The 17,341-nt window shown below is 40.5% G+C and overlaps 1 protein-coding gene across 1 annotated transcript in view; it reads right to left on the reverse strand.

Moving 5' to 3' along the window:
- METAP1 (methionyl aminopeptidase 1) overlaps window positions 1-17,341 on the reverse strand; it is a 212,090-nt gene that overhangs the window by 12,781 nt on the left and 181,968 nt on the right. Inside the window, 3 exon segments of the mRNA XM_033957361.1 lie at window positions 9,509-9,539; window positions 9,541-9,643; window positions 11,777-11,786. Of these exon segments, the coding sequence (XP_033813252.1) occupies window positions 9,509-9,539; window positions 9,541-9,643; window positions 11,777-11,786 (144 nt within the window).

Here is a 17,341-nt window from a genome sequence, read left to right on the forward strand (position 1 = left end):
AAATAGGAGTGCGCATGCGCGGCTAGCTCTTTATTATATTAGATGGCACAGTATTAAGGAATTACTGAATCCATATGGTGAAATAACATGTAAAAGTGTTTGAGTAAAGATTAATAAGTAAAATGGTACATACCAAGCGGTTAAAAGAATGTGGATAATCTCTAAATATATAGAACCAACTTTAAAATAATAATAAGTTAAAAAAGATGAATAATAGTATGTTTGTCTATTTAAAATCACAAATGTAGTAAAAAAAAAATAAAAAAAAATAAAAAAAATATATATATATATAATAATATGCTAAGTGCGCATGCGCACTCTAATCCCGTGTTCCCTGAGTCCTGATCTGTCGGGATGTGGCCGGCAGAGTGCACATGCGCACGGGCACTTAATACGTCACCAGGACACCAGGCGGGACCGCAGCCAGCCACCGATCACCTCCACAAGCCCGCTCCGCTCCTCCGGTCTCCCCGGGCCCTTTTTCCCCATCCACCCGCATGCAATCGGAGGCAGGGACACCCTTCGCCCCCGACAACCTCCCTCCCTTTCATCTTATCTGCTGTACCACGGCAGCGGCCGAAGTTCACCGCTATCCAGGCGATCGCAGCCCCAGCGCAGCGCTTCTTGCGGCCCCTGACAGTGACCGGCCGCTCATGGCAGCCCCGAAATTTCCCAGAGTCACATTTTCAGCCCTCCTGCCTCTGCTCAGAATAGCCCAGATGTGCAGCCAGCGGGAGCGGTGCTGCGATTGGTCCCTGCCGCCTCTGGCTTCCAAACCCCTCCTCCGGGTGGGTGGAGTGAAGAAGGATGCAGAGCGCGAGCGGTCTCTCTCTCCATCGGCGTGCGAACTGCCGTTGAACGCAGCATGGGGACCCGGGCTCTCGAAGCCCTTTCGAATCGGGCCCACAAGCTGGAAGAGGTTTCCTGTGTCAGGCCAGCTCTAAAAATAGTTCAACCTGTCTTGCCTTCAACAGCTGTCTCCCCTCTCCTGCATAACGGTAGCGTCTGCCCCTTAACTGTACCCCGCCCCCGGCGCTCTCAGTTCTCCCCCTCTTCCAGGGCGTTTCGCCTCCCCCCTCTGTCACTGCCATTGTTTCCACACTTTCAGGGCCATTCGCTGAATGGACACATCAGAGGGGGCGGGGCAGGCAGGGTACTGGAAGACCGTCAGCGTTTGAGGGGCCCGCCTTTATTTTTTCTTTTTCAGGTGAGCAGCAGCAGACTTGGGAGATGTTGAAAAAGGGGTTAACTTAGGGTTTCCACATTTGTGAAGACAAAAAAAAGGGACATGACCCTGCCCCCAGCCTCCCACACACTGAGCCATATGCAGGGAGAAGGACTACTACTAGACAGGGGAAGCAGAGAAGGGGTGCTGCTGGATAGGGGGGAGAGACAGAAAGAAAGACAGACAGTGGGCAGGAAGAGAGACAGAAAGAAAGACAGATAGATAGACGGGGCCAGTGAGAAAGAAAGAAAGACAGAAAGAAAGACAGACAGACAGACAGACAGACAGGCAGGCAGACAGGCAGGCAGACAGACAGACAGAAAGAAAGAAAGAAAGAAAGAAAGGGGGCACGGAGAGAGAAAGAAAGAAAGACAGACATATAGAAAGAAATGCCTAAGTCTACACATCTATTCTAGCACCCGTTAATGTAACGGGCTAAAAAACTAGTATCTAATATAATAAAATGGTAGGCCGCGCATGCACACTAAAAAAAACGTGTTCCCTGATCTGTTGCGAAAATACGACTGCGCATGCACGGTCCCGGCGGCGGCTTTCAAATTAAAAAAAAAAATTACACAGCTGCGAGAGAGGAGCTGAAGCGGCGGCGACTTTCAACGACGAAGAAGCTGCAGCTCAGGAAGTCGGGGCCTCCCCCGCCACGTACAACCCGCTCCCTCTCCTGCAGCTCAGGCACCACAGAAGCTGTGAAAACGCGCAACCCGGTCCCCGCGTCTGCCTACCCTTCCCCCCAACACAGCGCATTTGCCCCCCCCTCCAGAAAGAATCAAGAAATGGAGCCGAGCCGCCCTCCGCAACAGACCACAGGAGTCCTTTACCGCTCACCACCCTTCCCTTGCCGCTGACCCGACTACCTACCCGGCGATTTAAGCAGCAGTCTTCACACGCTGCTTCAGGCACTTCTACTGCCTGATTTGCTCTGGCCGCGTCTCTGATGATAGTCATCAGGGACGTGCCAGAGTAAATCAGGGCAGTAGAAGAACCCGAAGCAGCGTGTGAAGACTGCTGCACAGGCTGCTTGAATGGGAGCAGGAAGAGGTGATGATGGACAGGGGGGGAAAAAGGAAGAGAGGCCTATTGTTGGACAGGGGGAGCAGGAAGAGGTGCTGACGGACAGGGGGGGGAAATGAAGGGAGGCCTACATGCTGGACAGAGGGAGCAGGAAGAGGTGCTGATGGACAGGGGGGAGGTAAAACAAAGGGAGAAGGACTGCTGCTGGATAAGGGGAGCTTGAATGGGTGGTGGTGGACAGGGGGGAAAAATGAAGGGAGGCCTAATGCTGGACAGGGGGAGCAGGAAGAGGTGCTGATGGACAGGGGGAAAAAAATGAAAGGAGGCCTACTGCTGGACAGGGGGAGCAGGAAGAGATGCTGATGGACGGGGGGGGGTGGAAATGAAGGGAGACCTACTGCTGGACAGAGGGAGCAGGAAGAGGTGATGATGGACAGGGGGGGATAAAAAGGAAGGGATGCCTATTGTTGGACAGGGGGAGCAGGAAGAGGTACTGATGGACAGGGGGGAGGGTAAAACAAAGGGAGAAGGGCTGCTGCTGGATAAGGGGAGCAGTGAAGGGGTGGTGGTGGACACAGGGGAGGTAAAAAGAAGGGAGAATGGACAGGAAAAAGTGGCTAATGAGACAGAGAGAGAAAGAAATAAAGACAGACACACACACATATATTCTAGCACCCGAGGGAGGAAAATGCTGCACAGGGAAATAGGGAGGGGCGAAATGCTGATGCACAAGGAAATGGAGGGGGAGGGAATGCTGATATGGCTACTGTACAGGAAAGTGGACAAGGGGAGATAAATGCTGCATAGGGGGCAGAAAGACAGACAAATAGAAAGAAAGACAAATAATAGGAGGGAGGGAGACAGAAAGAAAAGAAGAAAGACACAAGGGCAGGGAGTGAGACAGACATAGTGGTCAGACCACTACAAATACACTTTCACTATAAACTGGGCCCAAAACAACCACAAACCCGCACCTCAAAAAACACTCATCAACACACGACAGAAAATCAATCCCACTACATTTTGGGACACGGTAGACCCCGCAATCGACCACATCAACCCCAAAGAATTTGTGACTCACTGGCGTACACTAAGTGAATCTAGATTGAATGAGCTAGCCCCAATAAAAACTAAAAACAAAATCTGTAGACCCTCAGACAAATGGTTCGACTCCGAACTACTCAATCTAAAAAGGCACTGTAGACACCTCGAAAGAATATGGAAAAAACAGAAACAAGACCAAACTAAAGCAGCATGGAGAAACCAAATCAAACAGTATAAAATCAAACTAAAGGAAAAACGAAAAGCCTACTACTCCAAACTAATTGGAACTGAAACTCCAGATTCAAAAGTACTCTTCAATCTTGTAAGAAAACTCACTGACACTAAACCTTTCCTAGCCACCCAAGGAACCCAATTTCCTTCAGCCCACCACTTAGCAGACTATTTCAAGCACAAAATCACCACTATCAGAACCACCTTCAACAACTCATTAACCATCCTCGATGAGATTTTAATAAACCCAACAATGGATGAAGCCTTAGTAGCAGACAGAACTTGGTCTAACTTCCCTAAAGTACAATGGACCGACTTGAACCGACTATACAAACAAATACAGTCAAAAATCATGTGATCTGAATAACTACCCATCGTACCTGCTAACAACCCCATCCATCAAGTTCAAAGCCAGCCTCATGAACTAGATACAATCTACCCTCACTGATGGCCAGTTCCCATCAGAACTAGGCGAGATAATTATCACCCCAATACCGAAAGACCTCAAAGCCCCAACCAATAACCCAGCCAACTACCGACCCATCGCCTCAATCCCATTATATGTCAAACTAATAGAAGGTCTCGTAGCTCAATATCTCTCCAACTACCTAGAAGACCACAACATACTTCATCCATCACAATCAGGATTCAGAAAAAACCACAGCACAGAGACACTGCTTGTATCTCTAATGGATATAGCCCGGCAGCACCTCAGTAAAGGAAACAGAATACTAATCATCCAACTAGATTTCTCAGCAGCTTTCGACCTAGTAGACCACTCCATTCTACTCCAGATACTAGACGCCATAGGGATCTCAGGTAGGGTGCTCAACTGGTTCCAAGGATTTCTTAAAACTAGAACTTATAAAGTAAAGTCAAAAGATCTAATATCGGACCCTTGGTCAAACCCCTGCGGAGTACCGCAAGGATCTCCATTATCGCCCATACTTTTCAATCTCTTCGTATCCTCCCTAGGCACAATCCTAGACACCCTAAATATAGTATCATTCAGCTATGCAGATGACATAACAATCCTTCTCCCCTTCAACATTCAAGACCCCAACTCATCAGGACGCCTGAAAACAATATTGGAAACCGTAGAAACATGGATGACAAACCACAAACTGAAGTTGAACACGGATAAAACCAAATTCCTTCTGCTAGAAAAAGACAAAGAACCAACCTTAACTGAATTGGTGGCAAATGCAATCAAATACCCAATACAGCCCGCGCTTAAAATTCTGGGAGTATCGATAGACAGGTGCTGCACAATGCAGATACACACCAACAAAACTATCCAAAAAGCTTTCTTCACCATGCGCAACCTGCGGAAAATAAGAAAATTTTTTGACAAAGCACAATACAGGATCATAGTCCAATCACTAGTGCTAGGACTTGTAGACTACCGCAACATCCTTTATCTACCTTGTCCCACTTACATGATTAAACAACTACAGACAGTACAAAACACAGCTCTCAGACTCATCTATTCGCTAGGAAAACATGATCACATCACCAATGCCTATCTAGACTCTCACTGGCTATCGATACGAGCAAGAAAACTATACTGTCTACTATTCAAAGTACTAAACGGAACTGTACCTATCTACCTAAAACATGCCGCCTACACCGAAACCTTCACCCAGAATAAGGAGAACCCAGATCCCGTTCACCTACCCTCCACTCAAAGGCACCAGATGCAAAAAACTATACGACAACCTACTTGCTACACAGGCGGCGAAAATTGACCCCACTATCTCCAAACTGCTGACCACAACTACTGACTATAAAGCATTTTGAAAAGATATCAAAATCTCCCCTCATCTCCTATCCCCTCCACACCTTCCCTGCAATTCCTCCCCTCAGGCAACATCTTATAAAGTCGCTATGACGATACGTCAATACATACCCGGAAACATTGAAACCACCAAATATCTCAAAATGACCGATACCTCCACCTATAAACAGAATCTAGCTCTCTGTAATGTAAAGTTATGCTATGTAAAATAACGTAAGGTAAAGTTATATAAGTACTGTATGGTAATGTAAAGTTATGCTATGTAAAATAACGTAATGTAAAGTTATGTAAGTATTGTAAGGTAATGTAAAGTAAAGGAATGTAAAACTACGTAAAGTTATGTACGAAAAGTCATGTAAAGTAAGGTATGCAAAATTTGTAAAGTAATGTAAAGTATTGTATTGTCATCGCCTGGAAATGACCAGCCATCTTCTAATGTAATCCGCTTGGAACCGCAAGGTACAAGCGGAATAGAAATCACTAATGTAATGTAATGTAATGTAATGTAACATATATTCTAGCACCCGTTAATGTAACGGGCTTAAAGACTAGTATATATAATAAAACCCTAGCCGCGCATGCGCACTCTGAACTGCGTGCTTCCATGATCCATAGGTCTGTGGCCGCAGGAGTGCGCATGTGCGCCTAGCTGTGACAGTGGCCGGCAGAGAATCTGTACGCGGGCCTCCCTGCTCTTCAGCTCCTCCAGGCAGTGGCAGACCAAACAGGACCCGATCAGAGACCACCACACTCGCAGAACGCAAGGTAATGTGCTGACCGAAGTCATTTTTAAGTTCTAAGCTGCGGCGGCTTCTGACGTAGGCAGGGATCATGAGAGAAGCCGCTGCCGCGGCTTAGAACTTAAAAATAACTTCGAACAGAACTAAGGGAGTCAAGGCCCCAATTATAACAGTTGGCAACGGAACATTGGGCATTGCTCGCGATCCCGGCCGCTCACACCCACTAGCCTGCAAAACAGTTGCCCATGAGGAAATAAGAAAACGGCCCCACAATCACAGACCCCAAGGTGGCAAAGAGACCACAATCACTGTGAGCGAGAGTTCGGGGCATTAGCGAGCAGGGTTGCCATGGAAACCCAGCCGGCATAACAAAAATTATGCAGTCACAAAGGTCAGTGAAAGGGGATCAGGAGCGACATGCACAGCAGGGGCTTAGAGGGCAAGAGAGCTACAGTTGGAGAGACTGAGGAAGGGAATGTTCACATAAAGAACTGAGACTGAAGAAGGAATAAAAAAAAAGGGAAGAGACACCTACAAGGAAACATAGGATCAGGAGCAGGGAGAAAAACCGAGGCAGTAATGTTACAGCTGGAGAGTGCAGAGTGAGGAAGAAAGCAGAGACAGCGCTACACAGGGAAATGGAGGGGGAGGGAGACAGAAAGAAAAAGACAGACATATACTCTAGCACCCGTTAATGTAATGGGCTTAACGACTAGTATATATATAAAACATATTCTGTTCTTAAACCCTTATACAAAATGAATGAAATAAAAGGGCTGTATGTCGAGGATAAAATACAACTAAACAAATAATAAAATAATATAATAATAAACGTAACATCTTGACTAGAGGTATACATATACATTACTCATACTGTATAAACGTCAAAATTCAAGAGTGAAGATTCATAATGTATAATCTAAAAGAGTATAATGGGGACCTCTAAAGAAAAACAACAACAACCACATGTGCCGATTTAAAGTCCTGATGAAAAATGTGTGAAAATAAATGAAAAGCCACGACGGAGAAATATATCGACTACAGCAACTGAAAATGCTGTGAATGAACATGATGGTGAGAGAAAACCAAATCTGTTCTTGGTGATAAGATGTTGAAATGGACATCCATGACTTCCAGTAACTAGTCATAGAGCAACTTCTGTTACCTGATAAATGAGATGGAACAGCCCGTTTACAAATTTGTGAATAGTACTAGATATTTGAATTAAAAACTGTCAAGCCTATTGGTCTCAATAACTCGATCAAGCGGCATACAATTGTTTGATTATAAACTGGTTAAATAAAGGTTTTTCTATGACGTCATTGACTCAAACTTTTATCCACAAGAAAGGGTTGAAATCATTTCTTCTGTTTTGAAGGCAGAATATAGAGTTGCTCTCATCCTGATCTGAAGTTCAAAGGGTTCCTGAGGAAAGAATGGCTACTCCAAAACTGAGCTCTGTTGAGCCCTTTTTTTGTGGGGGAATTTGACTCTCCACTACAAGATAACAGATTATTTGATTATTTACTACAAGATAAGTGAATTTATATGACATTCACCTAACTTCTTTTTTGAGCGTTCATCCAAGGTTTCATTTAATGATTCCACATCTGAATCTTACAATAATAAATATGGCATTCCACAAGGATCCATCTTTTCACCACTCCTCTTTAATATCTTTTTAACACCACTTATGACCCTTTGCAATCCATCGGATTCTCTGCTTTTGCTTACGCGGATGACACCAGATTCCATATACCTTAGACTCCGAAGACGATAGTGAAAAAATAGCCATTATTAATGAAAAACTTGAAGACATTAGACTCTGGTTAAACAACATGTTAGCTTAAAACAAATGAAACCAAAACCATGCTTTTTCCCTGGAAAGAAGAAATAACATTGCGCACTCCATCAACCTTGCCGGCAACTCCTTACAATTAGTTTCTACGTTCAAAATCCTAGAAGTCATCTTTGATCAAAAACTCTCATATCATGATTACGGTACATCAATAATATCTTTAAATCCTGCTTCCATAAACTTCGTCTGATCCGGTTGGTATCAAAATTTTCGGAATCAAAATCATTAAATATTCTGATACACTCATTGATCTCTAAGCTCAACTACTGTAATGTGCTACTAAAAGGTATCACTCAAAGAAATACGACGCTTACAAATAATACAGAACACAGCCATAAATTAATGCTAAAAAATTTGATCATGTAACGCCACTTTTGGAAAAGTCACATTGGCTCCCTATTACACACAAAATAGCATATAAAATAATTCTGTTATCATTCAAAACACTATGGGCTCCTTTTACGAAGCCGCATTAGCGACTTTATCGCACGCACTTTTTATCACGCGCTAACCCCCGCGCTAGCCGAAAAACTACCGCCTGCTCAAGAGAGGCGGTAGCGGCTAGCGCGGCCGGCAGTTTAGCGCACGCTATTACGACGTTAAACCTCTAACGCAGCTCTCGTAAAAGGAGCGCTACATCCATCCAAAGCACTGTTATTTATAGACAAGCTCCTGATTCCCATTACACACCTTTACACAGATTGATCAACATCTACTATATATTCCATTGCTGAGGATAATAATACAAAACACTAAGACCATTTTTTCGGTTACGGTACCACAGCTTTGGAATGCCCTTCCACCCCATATCAGAGGAAAAACCTTGGACTGATTCAAGGCAAACTCAAAGGCTTCTTATTCAAGGTTGCCTTTAATCTATAGATAAACCACACCCAATCAGGCCACAACCTTCCATACTCCCAAGCCTTCTGTTCTTACCTTTATTGTTCTTTTATCCTGTTATAATTGTAATTCTCTCCCCTCTCTGGTTTCAACTTGTCTAGTCTGTCTTTGCAATGCAAGCAATGTATTGGATTTGTTTTAACTTATATTTTACTTTATTGTATATCGCTAGAAAATTTGGTAGGCAACTAAATCAAATTTTAATGAAACTTGAACTTTGTATTTGCATCTGCATTATTGTTGAGGTTTTTGAACAGAATACTGGATTGAAATTACATGCAATAGTTAACTGACTGCTACATGTATGTAGAAAATATTCTATTTACACCTCTGGATTAATTTTATTCACGTATAGCACTAGGCATTAATGAGAAGCCCACTAACATTTATCTGGGGCTACTGAGCCCATACTATTGAGGTCCTTAGAGTAATTGGTATGCACTAGAATATTTTATTACTCTTTGATAGGACCCCATCTAAAATGAGGGCTCTCATTCATACACACATATTTATTTAAGCATTTCTGAATACACTTAGTCACATTGTTGATTATTATGGTAGATAAATTTTTGTTTTTCTGGTATTTTGGGTTTCCAAATGATAAGACTCATCTAAAGGGTACAATAGGCAATCAATTTTACACAGACATCTAGAAACCAGACACTCTAGACAGTACTCACTGGCATAATGAGGCACATTGTGGAGGCAGTGTGGAAAGTTTGTGGATCCCATGTCCACAGTAGCTTCGGACTACTGAAAACCATTAGCCTGGGCATGTTCTCTGAATGATATTCCCCAGCTCTCGATATCGGGACCTCCAGGTTTCACTGGAAAGGGAACAATACAGGACACTTGTTTAGTTTCAAAAGTCATTTTTTGGGAGGGAAAAGAAGAAAGGGAGAGAAAGATAAAACATGCTTTTTTGTTTTAATCACCCATATCTAACTGATGAAATTAGTCTGGACTCATTTTGATTTCTTTCTAGCAGGGCTCTAACTATGAGTTGATGCACTGTGGATTCTGACAGTATACCAGATGCTACAAAACTGGAAGCTTCTTTTGTTTCTTTTATGTCTCCAATTACTGGCATTTACTGAGCAATCCTATATCAGTGTGCACAAATGTCGATAGATCTTATTTACAACTACCCATCAGACACCCTCTCGGTAATGTTCCCCTTCCTTTATTCATTATGGTTTGCTCTTGTCAGGTATCTAAATCTGATGTGTCTGTTTTGTGACACAGCTGTGATATGCAGTAGCCAGACACTTTTTTGTGCTTCATCAGACTCTTTTGGCCAGTTTTCAAAGCAATTTCCTTGGATTAGAAGCATGTTATTGGCATAAAATCAACCGTCTGAACTGGCTCTCACTCAATGCAGCAAAACTATATTTATGTCTAAACTGTAGGAGGTAAATACAGATGTAGACAGTCGGCTGCTGGGTTTTTTTTTTCTTTTTTTTTAATGGTTCTAGTGCAAGCATCTTTCTTCACATTTGTTTTTGAATTCATATTATGTTACACTACATTCACAGAAAAGCATTGAACATGAACTTTGCTTTAGAATGTCTTCCCATAAAAATAGCTGTAGGTTCTTGCAATACTGTATTGGCACAGGCTGCACGGAAGTAATGTATTAAAGAATCCCTACAGCTATCACTCAAAAATAAAAGGCAAAAACAAGGCAATAATTAAGAGAAGAAATTCTAAAACATAAAACACTTACAGAGAAGAAACAGAATGACAGCTCAGTAGGTGAACATTTTGCAGATGAAGACCTCGCCATTAATCACTTCACACTTAGGAAACCAGAAGAATGCAAGACATTTGAAAATTACGTATGATAATCAAACACGGAAACAAGAACAAAGACTTAATAATGACATTTATTTATTTTATTTAAATATTAGGATTTATTAACTGCCTTTTTGAAGGAATTCACTCATGGCAGTATACAGCAAGAATAAGTCAAGCATATGCAATAGACAATTACACAGTGGATTACAATATCAACACATTACACAATAAAACATTAAGATGTAAGCAAAGATGGAGCATATAAATGGATAAGAGTAACAGGAGACTAATTTAAACAACTTTGCACAGCAGGTCAGAATGGTGCTTGAAATTATCTCTGCTAGTGTAGGGATGAATAAGCATGTCTTGCTATAGTATGTAAAGAGGGTGTCTGTGTGTGTCTGAATCTGTTGCTTCCTGAAGTCTTTCAGAGAGTGCATTACAAAGTGAGGGGGCTTCTCCGGAGAAGGCTTGCTAGAAGGCATCACATTGTGTTATATTCTTCAGAGAGGGTGTAGTTTATGTTTATTGAAAGCATCTACACTGCTACTAATGACTGGGGAGTCAATTCAGAGCAGTTTACATGAGCTTCTGTAAAGGTGTTACAATATAGAGTTAATGTTTTTTTTTTTTTTTAATCTTTATTCATTTTAAAGCTAAAAATAAGTGCAACATATTATACTAGTAAAACCTTGGATTGCAAGTACTGTAACTTGGTTTGCAGTGTTTTGCAAGACAAGCAAACATTTTATTAAATTTTAACTTGATATACAAGCAAGATCTTGCAATACAAGTACATACAGTATACACACATCACAACTGAGCCGATGGTTCTTCTCTCTCTGGCGCTGCAAGAGTGTAGTAACTGTTCTAAACAAGCAAAGTCTTGCAATATGAGAACATACGGTATACACGTGTCACATCATCACAACTGAGCCGATGGTTCTTCTCTCTCTGACGCTGCAGAAGTGTAGTGACTGTTCTAAATGAGCGAGGTCTTGCAATACGAGTACGTATAGTATTTTGTATTAAAGTTTTTGGGTTGGTGGAACGAAATCATCTGCATTTTCATTTATTTCCTATTGGGAAATTCACTTTGATATATGCTTTGGATTACTAGTATGCTTCTGGAACGAATTATGTTCGCAAACCAAGGTTTTACTGTACAGACATTTTATATTTTAAATTCAATCAAATTATTTTTCATAGCAAATACATGTATCCTCCCCCCTTCTAAATAACCCAACAATTGCACACTCAACCATAATTAAATTAAAGTATTTTTTCCACCCACCTTGGACGTGTATGTTCAAAGGGCAAAATTCATTATCACTCCTTACAGAATTTTGTCAATGGCTCCAAAACATCCTTAAATTTCCTATAATGTCCCTGCTGTATAGCAATTCACTACGTTCATTTTAAAAATGTAGCATAAAGTATTCCCCACCAGGAAATTTATAAATTAACTGGTCCCAGTTTTTTCCAGTTCTTCAAAATAAGTTGTATGGCAAACTCTCATCATAATAAAGGGAAGTTTATTATTATGGGACGATATTGGGCCTTTAGCCCTCATTAACGTGCCAAATAGCACGGTATCGTATATCCAATGCCCACTGATTTTCCAATATTTTATTCACTTGACCCAAATGGATCTCCAAAATTTTAAGTATCAAAGGACAATAGAACAGTAGATGATCCAATGTCCCTACATTGAGATGACGGTTGCCAGCATCTGTAGACTGAGAACTATCTAATTTCTGTACCGAACAGGGGTCCAAAAAGATCTAATGTAACAAAAAAACATGTTAGTCTCATAGATACAGATGCTATAATAATGGCTTTTAATAAGCAAACCAAGCATGAAACAGGTGGGAAGGCAAATAGATTAAAGGAAGATCCGCCCGCTTCTTCCAAGAATTCCCCTGCCTGTAGACATCTGGACATGATAGAGCTATTGAGGAGCTGAGAAATATTAGATTAGTGATGAAAGACAATATAGATCAACTGGTAGCGGTGAGGAAGAAGTGGCAAACTTGGCACAGAAAGTGGAATTGGTACATACCCAGAATGGAACAGATAGAAACCCGAGTGGAGAAAGTGGAAATGGAGCAGCCTGCAGTATAAAAAAAGACCACAGGGTTCTTCAGGACATGGAAAAAACCGATGGTAGATTTTGAAAATTGTTCAAGAAGAAACAATGTGAGGATACTGGGATTAAAAGAAGGTGTGGAGAGAAAGAATGCTATAACTTTCCTGGAAGAAATTCATACCAAAAATACTCCCCCTTAATTTAAAAGTGCCATTAGAAATTGAAAGGGGTCCCAGGAATAGGATCTCAGGGAAGGAGCTCTAATGGTCAGTCAGGTCTAGACCATTAATATTTCACCTGTTTCGTTTCCAGCATGCTTTAGAAATTTTAAGAGTGGCAAAGGAGACCAAAAATCTGACTTACAAAGATTCAAAGATCATATTTGTTCCGGATTTTGCGAGAGGCAACAGTGAAATCTGCGCAAACAATTTTTACAATTGAAGGTAACAATTAAAGGAGATCAGGGCAATATATGGGCATTATTATCCTGCAATCATGAGGGTTACTTATAAAAATAAATTCTATCAGTTTGAAGACCCTGAGAAGTTGAAGGAGTTTCTTTCTCAGCAAGAGACACAGATGAACTGAGTGCGTAATCTTGTCAACTGGGAGAGGTACACTGGGGGAAGAGTGTATGGATGCTGGAATGAATCGAGTCTTTAATTATTTATTTTCTTTTGAGCTTTGGAGAAGTAAAGCTGAATTTTGATGTGTTGAACTATTTATTTTAATGTATGGAGTTTTTACATTTAACTGCCTTTGGATTTCCAACTGAAACGGCACCATGAGGGACAGTATATTTTTTTCAATCAATGTGCCTCGTGATTGGAGAGAATTCGATCTCTCTTACACTTTCAGCGAATGACAGGGCTATTAAACACAGAGTTCCCACCCATGTTAATGGAGGTCCTCATGGGAAACATGCTGAGGATACATGAATAATATACTTCAGAAGAAATCGGTAAAGGTGAAGGTAGTGGGAGGAGTTGACAAATGTGGTCTTCTAGCATGTTTAGAGGATCGCTGGACAGGCCAGTAAGGAGGTAGACGGCGCCTTAAAGGAAGTGCAGAGGCAGGATTTTTGATGGGGGAAAAAAAAAAGGAAGAGCAGTTATCCGGCTATAGAAATTGTTTTGCGATTTTGAGGGGACCCCCGAGATCAGTGGGTGTGTCAATCGGAGCCTGAAGAGGGCGGCTGCAGTGACCGGGTTCAGGCAGAAGGTTTGCTACTTGCAGCACCAGCGGGATCAGGCCAGTATCACATCTAGTCAAGCCTTTAATCTAGGTGTATAGACTTGAAGGTCGCTATGCTACTGCCCTGTATTCTGCCGCTTTGAAACCTTGTAAACTCCTCCATTAGGTTTCACCCTCAGTCCCAACTGGAGAATCCTAATTTTCTGCCTGCATGTTCCACCTCTTCGGTGTCCTGACTTTTTCTCAGATCTCACGGGTTAAAGCTCTGACAGGAAGGGAGGCTTCTGTTAGTGAGTTGTGAATTTCTGCTGCAATTTCTATATGCTGGTGAATAATGTGCTCACTGATTACTCCACCCCCAGCAATTTTTCTGTGGGAACACCTCATGCAGTCAGAAGCTTTGATGTTTTGCTTTCTGCATCGAGGCTGAAGAATTCTCTGGGTTCGGTTCAGCAAAATTATTTTAAGCTTCTAGAAGAGTCGTGGGGATGGAAGATGTGTACAGGAATGAAGACAGACTGGTATCCATACAATAGGCACATTTTAGATGGAACGTTATATTTAAATTAGATTGCTTTAGGGTAGTAGCATAATTAGTTTAAGGAATTTTAGTTATTTATTGTACAGATAAATTGAATTTTAACATATATATTTCTGGATATATGTTTTAGAAATTCAGGTTTCAGATTTTATGGATGTATCTTATTGGAAGGGGGGATTTTAGATTGATTAGGGGTAATATATAGGGCATTTAATGGTTAATCTAATCAAACATATTTCTTTAAGCACCTTATTAATTTAATGAATTCCTCAAGTATAAGGAAAGTTTTAAAATTTCTTATCAAATTAAATAGCTCAAGGGTAATAGTATAATTACTATAAGGAATTTTAATTATTTACTTCAAGTATTAATTTAATCTTGACATTTAGGGCTCCTTTTACTAAAGTGCACTAGTGTTTTTAGCGCACACAGGATATTACCATGCGCTATACAGATAGAACTAACACCAGCTCAATGCTGGCGTTAAGATCTAGCGCGCGCTATTCTGTGCGTTAAAGCTCTAATGCAGCTTAGTAAAAGGAGCCCTTAATCTGATATTTATTTTTTTATATCTGTTTTAAAATCTTAGGTTTCAGATCTCATTGATGTAATTCTATTGATTTTTAAATAACCTTGTGGAAGGGGTTTTTTTAGTTATATGTTCAAGGGCTAATTTAATCTTACTGATGTAACTGAAGGACAGGGGGGTTTAGATAGATTTAGAGAATTATATAGAGCATTCAATGGTTGTATGGATCAATTATATTTGTTTAAGCAATTTCATTGATTTAAGGAATTTCCATAAGTATAAGGAATGTAATTTATTTTACTGTTATAATCCTTTATTTATTTATTCACCATTTAGTATTATTTATTCATTTATTCAGGTATCTATTAAATATTTTTGGTTATAAGGATAGATCAATATTATAGGGGTTGATTAATTTTAATTTTATAAGGGGAAGTAATTAATTATATTGCCTGGAGAGGGCTATGGCTGCTAGTCTAAATGTATGTCTTCAAGCAAGCGTATGATATAAGGGTTAAGGAATTGGGGGGAGAACAGGGGATTTTTATTAAGGGGTTTAGGACATGTATTGAGCAAAGGGTGTTTTGGGGGAAAAAAAGGATATTTGGTATACTATTGTGGGTTTTCTTCTTTGAAATTTTACAATTAATTTTAAAATGTTTTCTTTAAATGTCAATGGCCTCAATCATCCTGTTAAGAGGAAAAAAATTGCTCAATTTCTAAAGCAGCAAGATACGGATATATAAAATACAGGAAACTCATTTGTCTGCTGGGGAATCGATGAAGTTGGAAGGGGTTGGGTCAAGCAGTGTCTCTATGTGCCGGCTATGGGAAACAAAGTAGGGCTTGCTATTTTGCTGTATAGGAAATTTTCAGCTGTATTTAATTTTATTTCTGCAGATCCTTCAGAAAGGTGGGTTCAGGTGAATGTAACCTTGGAGAAACATGCTTTGACGCTGTTTAATATCTATGCCCCTAAACTCTTCAACAGGTACTTCTGCCGCTAGCTGCCTCTAATCTAATGGTAGCTGGGGACCTCAATGCTGTTATTGATCCATTGCTGGATAAACAACTCAGTAAGCTTTTCAAATCAATGTGATTGGATAATTTAGTTCAATCTTGTGGATTAAAAGATATCTGGCGGATTCTCCATTTTAATGTTCGGGAGTTTTCTTTTTGCTCCCATGTTCATAAATCATTTTCAAGAATAGATTATGTATTTGAATCAGATCAATTAGTTCAACAAGTAACCAAAGCTGGCATAGACCCAATTGTTTTATCAGATCATGCTGGAGTTTGGATTGAATTAAAATTAGAGGAACAAGATTGTAATAGACCTGTTTGGAGATTCAATAATACATTGCTTACAGATTCAAACTTTATTGAAGAATTTAAATTAAAAATGAATGAATATTTTCAAATCAATGCTTCAGAGGAAATATCTTTAGAAACATTGTAGGATGCTTTCAAAGCTACCATGAGGGGGCAAATAATCTCATATTTGGCGTATGTTAGGAAACAACTTAAAATAGAATATTCTAATTTGGAACAAAATATTAAGGTTTTAGAGTCCCAATTGGCCTTGAAATAGGAACAAACTACTTTACAGGCCCTCTTAAAAGCTAAATATAAATACAATGAGATTTCCTCTCAAATGGCTAGGAAAGAGTTGTTTTCTCTGTATTAAGAGAACTCAAATAAAGCGGGAAGAGTATTAGCTAATTACCTTAAAGCTAAAAAAAGAAAAGTAGAAATTGTGGCTATCACAGATGAGAATGGGGAAACTCATTCTCAAATTGGAAGTATCTTAAAACAATATTTGAAATATTATAAAGCTTTGTATTCTTCTGAGCTTTATTCAAATAAAGAACTTGAGGGATTAGAGTTCTTGAAGTTAATTAAGGGGCCTAAAATTCCCGAGCATATAAAAGGAACTCTTGACGTACCTATATCAATGAAAGAACTACAAGCAGCGTTGAAGTCCCTTAGAGTTGGATTCGCTCCAGGTGGTGATGAGTTCACTGTAGAGTTTTACAAATCATTTCAAATTACCCTATTACCTCATCTATTAAATTCATATCAGGCTCAACTGACTAAAGGTTGCATTACAGGTACTATGGCAGAATCTTTAACTATAGTATATTAATGATATGCTCAAAGACATTCTTCAAACAGTACCAGACTGGCTTTCCACATGCTAAATTTAGCAAAAGCCATAGATGATCCGGCCTTCTCTGTGTCCTTGGATGCAGAGAAGGCCTTTGATCGTATGGAGTGGACCTTCATGTATCAAACAATGGATTGGTTTGGTATTGGTTCCGGATTTATACAAATGATTCAAACCTTGTATAGTTCCCCTTCTG

This window comes from Geotrypetes seraphini, chromosome 1 (genome assembly GCF_902459505.1).
Source record: "Geotrypetes seraphini chromosome 1, aGeoSer1.1, whole genome shotgun sequence".
Lineage (NCBI taxonomy): Eukaryota > Metazoa > Chordata > Amphibia > Gymnophiona > Dermophiidae > Geotrypetes > Geotrypetes seraphini.